General features: G+C 39.7%; 2 protein-coding genes across 2 annotated transcripts in view; both read right to left on the bottom strand.

The window, feature by feature from the left end:
- Positions 1-1,553: 1,553 nt before the first annotated feature.
- On the bottom strand, positions 1,554-6,024 carry c1galt1lb (core 1 synthase, glycoprotein-N-acetylgalactosamine 3-beta-galactosyltransferase 1, like b). Its single transcript, XM_029432410.1, has 4 exons — positions 5,502-6,024; positions 4,907-5,158; positions 3,912-4,576; positions 1,554-3,521 (listed from the first exon to the last, which is right to left on the bottom strand). Exons 2-4 carry the CDS (start codon positions 5,109-5,111, stop codon positions 3,210-3,212), a joined length of 1,182 nt encoding a protein of 393 aa, XP_029288270.1. The 5' UTR covers positions 5,112-5,158; positions 5,502-6,024; the 3' UTR covers positions 1,554-3,209.
- A 1,199-nt stretch (positions 6,025-7,223) lies between these two features.
- os9 (OS9 endoplasmic reticulum lectin) overlaps positions 7,224-14,541 on the bottom strand; it is an 8,392-nt gene continuing 1,074 nt past the window's right edge. Inside the window, exons 3-15 of the mRNA XM_029432551.1 lie at positions 13,143-13,206; positions 12,989-13,065; positions 12,581-12,679; positions 11,981-12,182; positions 11,530-11,685; positions 11,319-11,434; positions 10,901-10,961; positions 10,563-10,645; positions 10,254-10,460; positions 9,946-10,147; positions 9,369-9,536; positions 8,758-8,867; positions 7,224-8,251 (exon numbers count right to left, since the gene is read on the bottom strand). Of these exons, the coding sequence (XP_029288411.1) occupies positions 8,114-8,251; positions 8,758-8,867; positions 9,369-9,536; positions 9,946-10,147; positions 10,254-10,460; positions 10,563-10,645; positions 10,901-10,961; positions 11,319-11,434; positions 11,530-11,685; positions 11,981-12,182; positions 12,581-12,679; positions 12,989-13,065; positions 13,143-13,206 (1,683 nt within the window). The 3' untranslated portion in view covers positions 7,224-8,113. The remainder of the gene's footprint in view (positions 8,252-8,757; positions 8,868-9,368; positions 9,537-9,945; positions 10,148-10,253; positions 10,461-10,562; positions 10,646-10,900; positions 10,962-11,318; positions 11,435-11,529; positions 11,686-11,980; positions 12,183-12,580; positions 12,680-12,988; positions 13,066-13,142; positions 13,207-14,541) is intronic.

Genomic DNA, 14,541 nt, shown 5'->3' with positions numbered 1-14,541 from the left:
AGATTATAATGTATTCCAGTTTGAACAGTCGGCTGGGTGTTTATTCTGGACTGTGCGGTTATCAGCCGCTCCAACAACAGACTCTTCTCCATGAAATGTTAACTTCCTGAATCTTCATGATTATTCATTTACTTTTTAGTTCTTTCTAGTGGACAAACTGTGACATTTCTTTTCATATGTAACAGGCAAGGCTTGTCCGTGTGCCAAGGGAGTATTTATAAACTAATAACACCAGTCAATGAATCACGACAGGCAAGAGGTAAGAACATGTTGTGGACCCTCTTGGCCACAGTCAGGGATAATTATGACAGAGAGGAGGTGTAGTGTCACACACACGCTTTATTCTCACACAGGTATGGTTATACACAGGCACAGCTGACACAGGTCGCTCTCCTGTCGGTCGTTCTGCTGTCCGCTGCTCTCCAGGCTGCGCTGCGTCGTGGCTGCAGAAGCGTCTCCGTCTAATCTCGAACCCAGCCTACTGCAAGAGAACAGAACCAGGCCATCACCGTGCATTTATTATGTGACTGATTACCTGATTCCGTTCAGCTGTCTGGCCTCCAGCTGGGACACTCCTGTCTCTCCCCAGCAGCCGGCGCCCTAACCACAACCCACTGCCACACATGTGTTTAACAATCATGATAAAAAAATCTCTTCTTCAAATATTTGTTTCTGAATCTTTGGCTAATCTGTTTACTCTCCCTACTCAGGTTTCAACGCTGTGTAGATGTCACGCCTCTTTAAAACACAGGCCGTGAAACCTTCAGACTCACAGCGCTGATAAATCCACACAGCGGAGGAAAACCCATATTAACCATGCATGAATTATTTCACTGGAAAATTATCTGACATGTAATATCATGTAAACAAATGTAATACGAAACAAATGTACAATAAAATATGCATTTATTTATAGTGATTAAAGTACCATTGACTGAAAACAATACTGCACACTGATCACATGTGCTGACAAGTCATTTACACGCTGCTATCACCTCAATTTAGACATCAATACCAACATAAATACTTTAAAAATATAAATTACAATAGTGTACACCATTCCCTTAGATACAATTCAAATGTTGGAGTAGATTGTCGAGGATTGAATGTGTTGTATCACTAGCATCAGAAACCAGAGCAGTAAGAATCTGCACAAAGTCCTTCGCTACTGAAATCTCATTAATTCAAATCAATTTCAAAAGGGAATTATTTTGTAAAACATGCTTATTTGGTTTGATCTGATCAGCTTTTTATTTTAAAAGAAAGAAAACTGAACATGCTGTGTGCTCATGTACAGAAAGTGTGTAAACACGTACAAAAGGCATTTCAATAGGCATTAGTTACTTCATAAATGTTTTACTGTGAAGGACAACAAGAGGTTTAAGTGGTTAAAAAGAAAAAGAGCAATTATAAACACTCAAAAGTGAAGCCAGTTTCTGTATTTGGTAATTACTGTATCACCCACAAAATGTATTCTTTGTTTGGTTACAAAGTAGTAAAGGAACAGTTATGAATACTTTTAAATACACATAATGTACTAACCACAAAACCAAAGCTCAGGCCCGCCCAGAATTTGAAAATGTCACAACATTGTAGAAACTAAAATTGTATAAAAAGAAAAGTTCTCGCTTATTCAAAAAGCGCTGACATGAACAAGTCGTCCGCTGGCTTGCCCACAGGCCACACTCATTACATTGGAAGGATTCAATACAACTATACTCCATCTGAAAGCATCACTCTCATCATACTAACGTCACAGTGCAAAGTCATGTGTGCAGCTGATGGCTCATACAATCTCAAATTTACAAGGCACAAAGCTGTTGAGTCCACTCGGGAGAAATGACAGGAACTGTGAAGTGTGTGCATCACCAGTGACGGTTTCAGGAAGCACAACTAGATAAGCGTGCAACATGGATCGCTTTGACAAGAGTGCCTAGCATCCCAAAGAAAGAAAGACAGAAAGAAAGAAAGAAAGAAAGAAAGAAAGACAGAAAGAAAGGAAGGAAGGAAGGACTACTTTCCTGTCCGGCTGAAGGTGTGTCTAATCACCACAGATATAGTCTAGGTCAAAGTAACACAAGGCTGGAGAACAAACATCCTGAAAGTTTGCGATAAACTCAACAAACAACAGTCAAGTGAAGCATCCGGATTCATTAATCACCAAAGACATCAAGTACACACACTTTTGACTAGTCTGCAAATCTTTGGCTGTACTTTATAAACTCATTTAAAGCATCACGTTCACATCAGTGTCTATTAGTTATAGAGAAATAGGAATGCATCCAAACTGCTTTCCTATTGAAATTAACTTTATCTGTCTCTTTTTTATTTATTTAAAGACAGTTTTAGGAAGGGTGTTATGTATTTGCCTTTTTCTATTCCATTTGTTTATGGTTGCACTTTCACAATGATGGTATTTATGTAGCTTAAACGGTTAGATGATTAATCATTTAGCTAGAACACTAACTAACTATTGAAGTATTTTTTAACCATTAACAGATTATTTTCAAAAGTTTGAATGCAGCTTGAAACAAGTTTGGGAGGCAACCCACTGTGAGTGTAACAGTATGTTGAGAAGAAATCCCTGTCACCTATAGACAGAAGTGTTTTAATGATTGAACAAGGTGAGGCACTTGATTTAGATGGAATTAATTATTTGCTGTCTGATTAGCTCAAGACATAAAATTGAGTCTCATTAGCTTTCAAGGCATGTAGTTATTAATGAAGTCAAACAACTCCAGCAAACCAAGAACTATCTCACTGTAGAGAGTGGGAGAGGGGGGGGGGGGTTGCAATAGCCAAGAACAGGATAACACATTGGCTAAATCCAATTTAACTTGCTCTGGAAAATACTTTGTTCTCACACTGGGTTCATATGGATTAAAAAGGTGCTTTAGTTCGTTTACAATAAATAAAAAAGTGAAGCTCACAGAAAGCTATTACCAACTTCTAAAGAAGACGTTAAAAACCATCAACTAAACCTTAACATTTAGGGTAAAAGTCATGAATCACCTCTTAGCCTTAAGACGTGTTTTGTTCACAATTCACATTGGTAGCAGTCCTTCAGCAACGCATTTGTATGTGGGGACACTTCAAATGAAGTAGACCGTTTCTCTACTTTTGTAGTAATCTGAGCAAAGATTATTAAATCACACATCCCCCCTACCTCACAAGATAAATTCCCTTAACACACCCAAAAAGTTATTCTGTTATTTGCCTGTTGGAGCATCGGTAGTGTCTTTACCAGCGGAAGGAGGGGGCTCAGCATCCTGTTTCTCGTCAGTCCTGGACGGATCATCCCCCTCTCCTTGCCCTTTCTCCCTAGAAGTCAGCTCTTTTTTTCCTTCTGCAGCATCCAGGGAACTTGACTGCTCAATATTGTAGCTAAGTGGGGCAGGGGGCTGGTAACGGTGTCTGTAGCCAAAGGCACGCAGGTGATACGTGTAGTACTCCAATAAATACATGTGTGAAGCGTCTACATAGTGGAATGACACAGACAAGTCCGAGCAGCAGTTTGGACCCTGAGGAAAAAACAAAGTATGTGGTTATGTAAACATGACAAAACACCACAGTAATGAAAGGGTGTTTGCATGTTCGTTACAAAGAAATACAGTCAGGAAATACTTTAATTCACGTAATACTGTAGGTCTACCAGTTTGGTTACAAAACATTCCAGGGTGGAAACCTTTTGTTATCAAGACAAGACAATGGCCTCCTTTACACGTTGCATTAAAATGCGTTTTGGGTGATCAGATTACAACCGGATAGTAACCGGATATGAGACGCATTGTAATGCCAGGTCTAAATGGGAACAATATCTTATCAAACATTAACAGTGCTGAAGTTGCGTCACACCAATGGAATACCCCGCCAACAGTAAAGAGAAAGTCAACAATGTTTGCTGCACTTGCCTCGGTGATGGGGTAGTAGCAGTAGCTCCAATACCAGAAGCTCTTGGGAAACTTTGAAGTGAGGTGCTGCTCAGGGACAAATGGATGAAATGTCTCTCTGTGCGCCGTGTCTCTGGAGTCCCCTGCCAGCACCCCAACTTTCTCCATGCACTGCCCCATTGCGAGGTCCTCGACAGAGGTAGTGTGAGTGCACTGTTTGCTTTTAAATCCTTCTACAAATCGCCGCAGAGCCTCTCTGCTCAACACATAGCCCGCACCTCCACTCATGTAGCCCTGCTTGGTGTAGGGCTTGAATCTTCGGCCAAAGTAAATTGGCTCATCAGGTGTGTGGTTCGAAAGAACCAACCGCAGGTTGTCTACGATTACGTAAGTGTCATCATCGGCCTTGAGGAACCAATCCGCCTCATTGGCGTGATGCTCGTAGGCATAATGGAAGGCCCGGATCGTTTTCCAGTACAGCTGGTCCCGGCCCTCCTTTGTACCTAAGCCCACCGTGGGGAAGTCAGGGTCCTCCACAGAGCTCATGAAGACGACAATATTGCAGTGTCGACTCCACGTGGACTTGATGTGACGAGCCTTCTTCTCCAGGTTTTTGGGTCCAGTCATCACCCAGCAGAGAATGCGCACCTTTTTGTATAGTTCATCAGCCATGCCGCTATCCTCACCTAGTAAGAATATATAAACATTAATATCACATTACTGCAGATGGTGACATCATTTGTGGGGGCGTTTGGGTCCTAATACTTTAAATAAAAAGTGAGGTGGTAAAATACGTTATTGTGAGACTTTACAATAAAGTTATTATTTACAATACAAGTAGAGTTTTGTATTAGTATAAGACCGAAAACCATTAAGCCAAAGGAAGTGTCTGAGAGGAACAAATACACTTCTCTATGCAGGCTAGGATTACAAGTACAGAGAACCTGATATAGTGAGTCAATGAGGTTTGGTGAAAAACATGGTTCCATTATTGTACACACGTCCATGTAGCTTACCTGTATGGTGAGGGTGCTTCAGGTTGAAAAGAGCAGACCTCTCCTTCTTCCATATTTTCTTGTCATCCTCAAGCTGTTGCTGAGAGTAATGGGGTGTGTCATAGCTGCTGGAATGCAGTCCTGACAAAATGTTGAGAAACAGGTACAGTGAGAAGGTTCCCACTGCGAAGCCCGCACAGAAGGAGAATCTGGATCTGAAGGCCATGATGTTGGACCCGGTGTCTCACTGTCAGTCGTTCAACTAGGCAGGTGCTGAAAAAGATATATTATCAGAGCAGGGACAGTCACACGTTTTACTATAACAGCCCCTGCCTCGAGCTATAAACTTCAAGACACCTGGCTGTGACAAAGTGACAAGTAATGAGGTCCACTCCCTGTTTCTCTCTTTCCAAGTTTGTCTTTAAAAAATGGAATTCACTACTGAAATCACTGTTTATCAGGCAACAAAGAAGGAATACGTTTTTGGATAATTATAACTTATTTTCCCAGTTTTTATTTTAATATTTTTAATATTCTCATGTTTATGCTTTTCCTATGACCCTTTTCTCAATGCATGTTTGACAGAAAAAATATAAACATAAAAAACAAAACTCACCAGGGGGATCATAGCAGCTGTTTTGTCCCACAGCTACTTCATTTTAACAGGAAACATCGACTTTGAAAAGAGAAAGCGACGTTGCGTTTGCTTTTTATCCGTCTGAACGGTAACTTAGCCCAGCTAGCCACACTACAATGCTGCTAACACTTATCGTGGTGAAACGGCAAGTGGTCTCACGACAGATGAATGATCTCCGGGATGTTTAAAACAACCGACTGACCGTGTCGCCGGCTCCTGGCCCTGCAGCTGCCGTTAGCTAGCTGTAATGAAGTGTCCTCGCGCGAGATGCGGGTGCAGCGCTTATAGATGCGGGTGTTGATGATTAATTTGAGCTAACGTTAACTTCAGCGCTAACCCTCCCTCTCGTGTCAACATAACGCAAACGTGTCGTCACCGAGCTAACGGAAATGACTGTTAACTGGAGTAACCCCAGTGGTTTAATGACAACACGTATACACCAATATACAATTGTTCCTAAACGCTGCATAAACTACTATAACTTGTCTTCCGTCCAGAAAAAAAAACGCTTTTTCCGGTCAAATCTCGTTATTTCAAAAGAAAAGCGCAGACGTGTACTCCTGCAAAGAAATATACACGTTTCCTCATACTGTATCTTGAGTACATATTAAGATCACATGTTGATAGCTGTTAGCCAACATGTGACCTTTAGACCGTTTTGTACATGGACTTCACTTGAGTATTTTCATTTGATGCTACTTTATACTTCTCTTCCACTCGGACAGTTCAGAAGGAAATGTAGTATTTTGTACTTGATTTGACACTTATTACTAGGTTAAGTACTTTTTACATAAAAAACCCCAACATATGTGATATACTATATATCTACCCAGTAGTATACAAATTATCTAAATTGGCTCCACATTGAAAAACCTCAACATTAAAATAGTACATGCATTTGTTTAAAACAGATTTTATTTTTGGTATTTTTTTTATTTCAAAAGAACAAATGAACAGTGCTCAAAGACTTATATTTACAAGGCAGCACAGATGGACTTTTGTCAGACTATGAAACCAATATGGTGTTCCTAATACATTAATATAGTCCCATTCAAGAATACAGTGACATATCTTCTCTTCTCTGCCTCTGCTGTGAGTTGTCATAGTTTACAAATAATATGTGCAGCTGAAAGTGTGAGGATCAAAATGACTAGTTATGGCACATCTTTGTTAAGGACAGGTTGAAGGCTTTTCAAACTGTTGATTTGTTTGTGTCCCTTCAAGCTGCGTGAAGGAGCTGGATCCTGCATCCCAAACTTCATCGTCTGGTTCTCTTCGCTGTACCGGGCAATAACAATTCAAGAGCAAACTACATTATTTGAGAAGACAAATCCAGTTGGTCAAGTAAAGCCAATTTACTCTCGTCTGATTTTGAGCCTCTGGACGCCGGCTTTCTTTGTGAAAAAATACCTAAATCGTGTGTCTGAAAAAGTTTGTATAAGACGAAATTAAGTTTCAAGGGTTTTACAGTGACCAATTTAAACACAGGTGGACTCAGGTAACTCAAGTCCCACTTAAGTTGTGCTGATATACAACAAATCCATTCAAAAACATATTCACGCAATAAATATGTACATGTTGATTTCCAAATAATCAGTTATTCACAAATTATACAAATGTAGCCCTTAAGTACACCTCTGGAGGATCCTTAGAAAAGTTGTGTGTGGATTCATTATTTTTGGTACACTGAATCTGACATTGTAGCATTCTTGGTTTTCCTTTATTAAATGTAATTCTTGTCAGAAATTAAAAGTACACACTTATAACATCTGATCTTCCGACACTCCTTTTAGGGTTTTTTTTTATTTTGAATCCCATGACAACCCAAAAGAAAAACCTTTTCATTGCAGAACCTTTTTCTAAAGATATAAAGTGCCATGGCATGTGTACAAACATTTCTGTAATCTACACTTTTGTTTAATCTAATCACCCAAACGCAGCAACAGAAAGTTTCAAAGAAAAGTGAGAACTGAACTGTGAACTCGAGTATTTGTCCTTTTTTTCATATTCAGACACAATCAGTAAATAATGAAATGAACAGCCTGTGCAAACATTCCACCAGTTTGTTGAGGCATGCACAATTCCCCCCCGCCTGAGTCACTTAAAAGGTAAGGACTTCTTTGTCAATAGCAACTTAGAAACCAAAGGCAAGTAATACTTCAACTATGGACACAGTGTGCTGCTGACAACTTCAGAACTAGATGCAAATATTCAGTAAAATTAACTGACATATTTCTTAAAAAAAAAAAAAAAAAAAAAGGGTACATACTGTACATCACCATCTATCAAAACTGAATCCCATCAAAAAGGGGAAAATGCATAACTTCATTCAACTGAACAAGTACAGCTGAGACGTTGCAGTTTCATCGTGCAACATATAACTGGTGCCTACTACAGACACATATTGCCTATTCAAGACACACAGACACATTTCTGAATGTGCAAACAGGCGAGTTGACATTATCCGCCAGGTTTAATAGCAGTCATTTAATCCTTCGGGCTCTCTTTCAAATTTGCGGCAGTACTTCAGAGTCCCCCTCCCTGCTGTTCTCCACAGGAGTTCACCTTCACAAAAGGTGCACTGAATGAGCTCATATGTCCACGTCGTCCGAGTCAGAGGTGCTGGTTGACTGCGACTCCTCCTGGGACTCTCCCCACACAAACCTATAGTTGTTCTCCAACTCCTGCTGCCTCTTTTGCTCTTTGTAAACCTCTTCTGTGCCTCCAGTCTGTAAGGGAGGGGGAAGCATGCGTTTAAAACAATCTGAATGAATGTTTATTTGACTTCCAAAGCATTTCCCACAAAAGAGAAAGTTAATTATACGTGTGGCAGTCCTCATGCTGAATGCCAAAACACACACATTTTATTTAATGTTCTCTCTACAGTGTGGCAAAGGTCGACAGGAAAAAGAGAAGTGTTTTTGAGGGTTTCAGTGATTTGGAAAGCCACCTATTTAGTAGATGACACCCGAAACAGAGTGAGTACATGTTTTATGATATCAGGTGGTTAATATAGCATAAGAGTTTTTGATTTTACATCTACTAAAGCGGTAGTTTTGCTAAACACTAACCGGTTATGCATGTAGACGAATACACAATATTTAATATTAAACTGGCTGAAATTAATTACTAAGAAAACTCTACAGCACACAACTCCTGGCAAACAGTTTAACATTGCATAGGTCACACTTAGAAAGATCCAAATGAATCTAATAAAAAGTACTTCTTAAATTACCAGGAGATTTATGAGGAGCTCCCTGAAGGACTTTGTATCTTCTTCAGTCAGCCACTGATCACCTGTCTCCTCTGCATTTTTCCTTGTCAAGATCTTCACCTCAATTTTACCTAAAAAGAAAAACAGGGGGAAAGGCAGGCTTGCCAATTAAACACATGTCCTTCCAAGTGGCTCAAATTTGTTAAAACAACAACAAATAATAATAATAATAATAATAATAATAATAATAATAATAATAATAATAATAATAATAATAACGACGAATGGCACAAACATAACAGTGGATGAAAAAGAAAGGACACGCATGGACACACATTTTGTCTCCCTTTTCTTTTTAAGGTTTATGCTCTTCCGTTTAAACAACAACACATTTAATGGATTCCTCGTCTAATGTCCAAAAATGTTTCTTGATGTTTGGTAAAAACATGTGTGTTCATTGCTGTCAACATGAGGATGTTAAGTGTCTTTTAACAGCTAAACTTTAAAAGAACATGATGACAGTTGCATGTTGTTTTAAAGATGAGAGGAGAAGTACAGAAATACTATACGCTCAAGGTAACAGATGGAAGAGAGAAAAGGCTGTGAGTGTTTCGGGCACTCCCCCCTCATACCTTCTGCCTTCAGTCCTGCTTTCTCTAGCTGTTCTTTAACCACGTCCTTTATGTGCTGCCACTGGGGGTCTCCTTCGCCCATCTCCTGAACTTTGACCTCCCCATCAGGGCTGCTGCCCGTCTTATACTTAGTAATTTTGATCTTAACATGGTCGTCAGCCGCTTGGTCTGGGGTGACGAGACAAAAGAGGGACAAACAACACAGTTCACCTCAAAAGCCCATCAGCAGGGCCACAGGATGGAGGAAGTAAAAGCCAAGAATGTGTAATCCAAAACATTTCTGCATCGTCATAGATTTATAATACTGTGATTGATTTCAATTTGGATTTAATGACTGATTTAAATCCCCCACATATACATCAATGGCAGCAGAGGAAAGACCAATCAAAAGAACTGAAAATATTATTCTGATAACATAAATTCTCTGTGGATCAAACTAACTCCATGTGTGCGTCTATTCTGGGATGAAAGAACAACAAACATCTACTGCACATATGAATGAATATGAGGATGATGGAGGCACACTCAGAATGTACAAACATGAACATGAGCACAGAGGGGCAGGCTGCCTGGTTACCTGGCTGCTTCGGAGCCAGGCTGGGGCTGCCCCTGGTGGGGTCACTGGCTCTTTGAACTCCAGCTGTTTGCTGCTCTGGATCCTGCATGTCTTTATCCTCCAAATGATCAAGAAGCTTGTCCAGCGTCGTCTCCAGTGTCTGTGTTGCCTGGGTGCGATCAAACTCCCCTTTTAGACCTTCTGTCTCTAACTCCTGCTGAGCCTACGACACAGGACACATCAAAGCGTCGTTACATCACTTCATTGCATCAGATCTGCCTGATAACATTTTAATATAGATCTCTAAACATCAATCTTGAAACTGAAACCTCATGTATGATGTTGTCAAACTCCTTCTGCATTTCCTCCTTTATCTCTTCAATCTTATCAGAGGGCACTGAGAGGTCGGACATCTCATCCTCAAACTCCTGCAGCAGGCGTTCATCTTCATCTTTCTCTTCCTCGCCTAGCTTCTCCGTTACGCTGCCGCTCTTTGCCGGTTTCTCTTCTCGACTTTTGGCTTGGTTTTGTGCTTTCTTAAAAATAAAAATAAATGCAGCATTGAATTGGAATACCCATGCACTGCAAATAATAACATATACTCTCTAACAGGTGACGTAATCTTGGTAAGCACTGACCTTCCTGTTACTCTCTTTGAGATGTTGGACAAATTTCATCAGGTCTGCTGGGTCAGTGATGATTTTAAAGTTGAATTTTTCAACTGAAAGACATTAATGTGAAGAGAGAAAAGTCAAACACAAAAGAAATGTTTTACAAAAGTACTCCATTTGTAACATAACAAATCCATAACAGCACAAAAATAAAAGACTGCAGTTCTATTAATCTTGTTGTTTGAGGCTCACGAAAGCAGTGACAAGAATGTGTGTGTGTGTGTGTGTGTGTGTGTGTGTGTGTGTGTGTGTGTGTGTGTGTGTGTGTGTGTGTGTGTGTGAGCGATAAGGACAAATTGAAGTACCTTCATCGCCATCATCTATGACTTCATTGTCTGTAAATGAGTTATAGCCGTCATCTGCTGCCTGTGCGTAGAAAACAAAATAAATCAGGTTAGAGTTGTGGGGAGGGAAAGCGACCTCTAGTGGTGTGGATCTGGTTGGAGAAGAATCACCTCTACATTAAACAAATATACATTACCAGTTAACCACACGTTTGGTGGATATACAGAACAATAAACTGACTTTTTTTTATCAACAATGCATCAATTTAAATCATTTTCTCTATTAAAATTAAATATAAAAATACCAAAAAGCTTCTGCACAAAAGATTATGCAGTATTTTGACGTTGTGGATAGAGTAGGAGTAGCTCGGCCTTTGATTTACTACAGGAGCATCATTCATTAAAAAAGGGAAACTGATTGCAAGACTTATTTCTATACCTCATGCTCCCTTTGAGAAGCAGTTGTTTTTGAACTCCCTGGCTTTGTAACTCCCTCCCAGAAGTCAGAATCTTCTGCCTCCTCTGACCCGGCGTCCTCAGATAAATCAGCAGTGTCTGTTTCAAAATATTTAAGGCACACGCATTACATCTGGCATGATGGAAAACACTTAAGTCATTTGCCTTAAGTGTAAAAAGAACAAACAATGCACCTTCTTTGTCTGCCTGGTATAGGTCATCACTGGGTGCAGGTGATGTCTCTTCTGCGGTTACTTCCACTGCTCCATCTGCCCCTTCATTACCAGCCAGCATCTCATCAAGACTCCTCAGCTCCTCTGAGATCTGCTCTACTTTACGCTTTGTGTCCGCTGGGAACAGAGGAAGGAAGGAGGGAGGGATAGAAAGAACAATCATGCCACACAGCTTCTTAGTTTTAAAATTAGACAAGTGAAGATTTCATATCTCAAATGCCTATTCATACACATGTCAAAAAGTTTAACATTTTACTGCCTTTATCTTCCTAACTGATATCACCAGCACACTTTTTAAAATACTCCTTTCCCACATGATGTCCTGCTCCCGTCTCTTGCGCCAACATGACATAACATTAAAGTAATGAAGCGAGACTCTCTCTAAATGCTGCGTCAGTTTCGGTTAACTCACAGACTTGAGCCTTGACGTAATCCATGTACTGTTGGGCACTTAGTGCTGGCTGGCACACGATACTCTGGGGCTTGGCAGTGGATGGAGGCCGCAGGAATGGATGCTGGCAGGTACGACTGGTGTGAACTGTCAGCACATAGCGGCACGACTGAGGCTCATCCACTCGGACGATATAGTCACCCGAGCCTTCTTCACACACAAACTGGAAAATAATAAAAGTTAAATTAATTAGGTGTGTTTAGGAGGATTACTTGGTACAGCATGAACATTTTCACTGAATTATGTCATTAAAGCGGGTAAGGTTTGGGTTATTTAACCTTATTGTAGATTGAAGAAGGGTTGGTGAAGGAAAATATCTTATAAACTAATTCATAAATTATTAATTAATTCTCAATTATAAATGTTTTCTTCTTTTTATTTTCTTTATTATGTGTTCCTTTTTGTGCATAAAGATTCCTTCATGTTCATCTCAGTGTCATGTCAATATTGTGCACACACCTTCAAAGAAAGATTTAACCAAAACATAAACAAAACAATACAAGCAGATAAAACCACACAGGTGGTGTAGAACAAAATGTATCCTGTATTCAAATGTCTCACCCGGACTTCAGTCTCTCTGGGATTCCCATTCAGGTCACACTTTGAGCCATTTACATAGGTCTGACTGTGGTAGCGCTTCAGCCTGTGCTGTTTGGAGGCCTGGGAAATAAACAGAAAACATGTCCAATAAACAAACTAACGTAACGTTACACGGACTACAGCCACGCGGTCAACATTTATGCCCCAGAAAACACAGATGGATAAGCCCCACGTGAAGATTGTAAGACAGCAGTCATTTCTGACCTGCTTTGGAAGAATGTTGGTATTCATTCAGAATTACACATTGAACCTTTAAATCGACAAAGACCAAAACGACCGATGAGTCGACTAATCATGCATTTTTGTTTTTCTCTAATGTATACCAGAAATCAAAGACAGAAAACAACCACAACATTGAAGCAACTTTACCTTTGCGGTTTCATTGCTCCAATCAAATTCAGATTCATAATGACCTAGGAAGAGAATTTCCCCTTTGATTTCTGTGTCTGAGGAGAGGAGAACAACATTTGTCAAAGCGATGGTTGTGAAAAACAGATTTTAATAAATGGAGGTAAGCTCTTGCCTTCAAGGTGGTACTGTCTGATGTGCTGACCATGACAGAACTCATACGTCCACCAGTCCTTCGTCTGCAAGAAAACACAAGACAGAAACATTAGAATAAAAGGCTCATCATTTAGGCTACGTGGTCAGTGTCATCAACCATATCATTGACCATCCCATTACAATTCTACACACTCAAACAACTTGTATACATGTTTATAAAACAAACGCTTCCATCTCGTTGTCTTCACTTGAAACCAGATGTGCTATTTTAAACACGCAATTATAATTCCTTTTACTAATTCACATCTAAAACACACTCGAGGTTTGTCATGTAAGGCCCGAAGCGAAAAGTGCCACAGTTGTTTATCACACACCCACCCTCACAATCGCCTGATGTGGCAACAATAGGACCTTGTTTTAATGCAACCAGAGACAAGTATCTTATGAGGAAATAAAGTAACCCACTGGGTCAAGTAACACATTTATGTCATGCCAGCAACCTGCTTTCATATCCAAGTTTGGAACAAAGGCTGTTACCCATGGGTAAAGGAATAAGTGACGCTCTTCCCAAAAACTGAATGTTTCCTATTTCCTGCTTCTCAAGGTGCAGTCCAGTGAAGTTACTGAAGTTGCAGTACATTACAGGACTCTGATTGAACTGGAAAGACTACATGTATGAATGCAACATGGTTTCAGTGAACCTGTTTAGACTTTGCATCCAGATACAGTATGTCATGATTGTGTCAACAGTAAATCCAGTAGTGAGAGGTCAACTCTTTGTTTTTTTTATATCCTGGAGCAAACTGCTAGCACTAAACAGAAAAAATACATACTTATATTCTGCCATAAACTTGAATATTAGAAGTGTGTTTGCTCACAGGTATCATGCTTTGTTTATGGACCTAAGAAACCCTGTTGGAATTGTTTGGCAAATCATTCGTCTCTCTGTATTTGTTGTGCTTTTTATGCAAAAGTGTAAGTGTTTTAGTGTAATTAAAAAAAAGTGTATTATATAAGTTGTATCTGGTGTTTCCTCTCTGTATACATAGCCTGTTTTGGATTTTAAAATATTGTCTCAATACATTTTTTATTTATTTGCAATATTCAGTGTGCAGACTTAATAAAAATAATTTGCCTATTTATTTCGTATCCCACTTTTTTCCTGCAACCAGTTGGGGATAGATGTGCAGAATATCCACGTTCTTTACACTAGCACTTTAACGTTTTATTTAATTATCGATAAATCTGCTGATTATTTTCTAGATTATTAGTTTGTTCTATAAAATGTCAGAAAATAGTGGAAATTGTCCATACATACGGGATGTCTTTAAATTTCTGGGTTTGTCAGTCAAGATCCCAAAGATGTTCACTTTAATGTGATATGAAACCACCTTTTATTGATTAGCCAAATAGTTTGG

This window comes from Cottoperca gobio, chromosome 5 (genome assembly GCF_900634415.1).
Source record: "Cottoperca gobio chromosome 5, fCotGob3.1, whole genome shotgun sequence".
Taxonomy (NCBI): Eukaryota; Metazoa; Chordata; class Actinopteri; order Perciformes; family Bovichtidae; genus Cottoperca; species Cottoperca gobio.
The sequence above is the reverse complement of the archived record's forward strand: the minus strand, read 5'-3'. Positions and strand labels throughout refer to the sequence as shown.

Excerpts from the sequence above, each read along its gene's own strand:
- c1galt1lb (XM_029432410.1), bottom strand. The coding sequence starts at position 5,111 with ATGGCCTTCAGATCCAGATTCTCCTTCTGTGCGGGCTTCGCAGTGGGA. Across the intron at positions 4,577-4,906 it reads GAAGCACCCTCACCATACAG|GTGAGGATAGCGGCATGGCT; the intron begins GTAAGCTACATG and ends TATTCTTACTAG. Across the intron at positions 3,522-3,911 it reads GCTACTACCCCATCACCGAG|GGTCCAAACTGCTGCTCGGA; the intron begins GCAAGTGCAGCA and ends TTTTTTCCTCAG.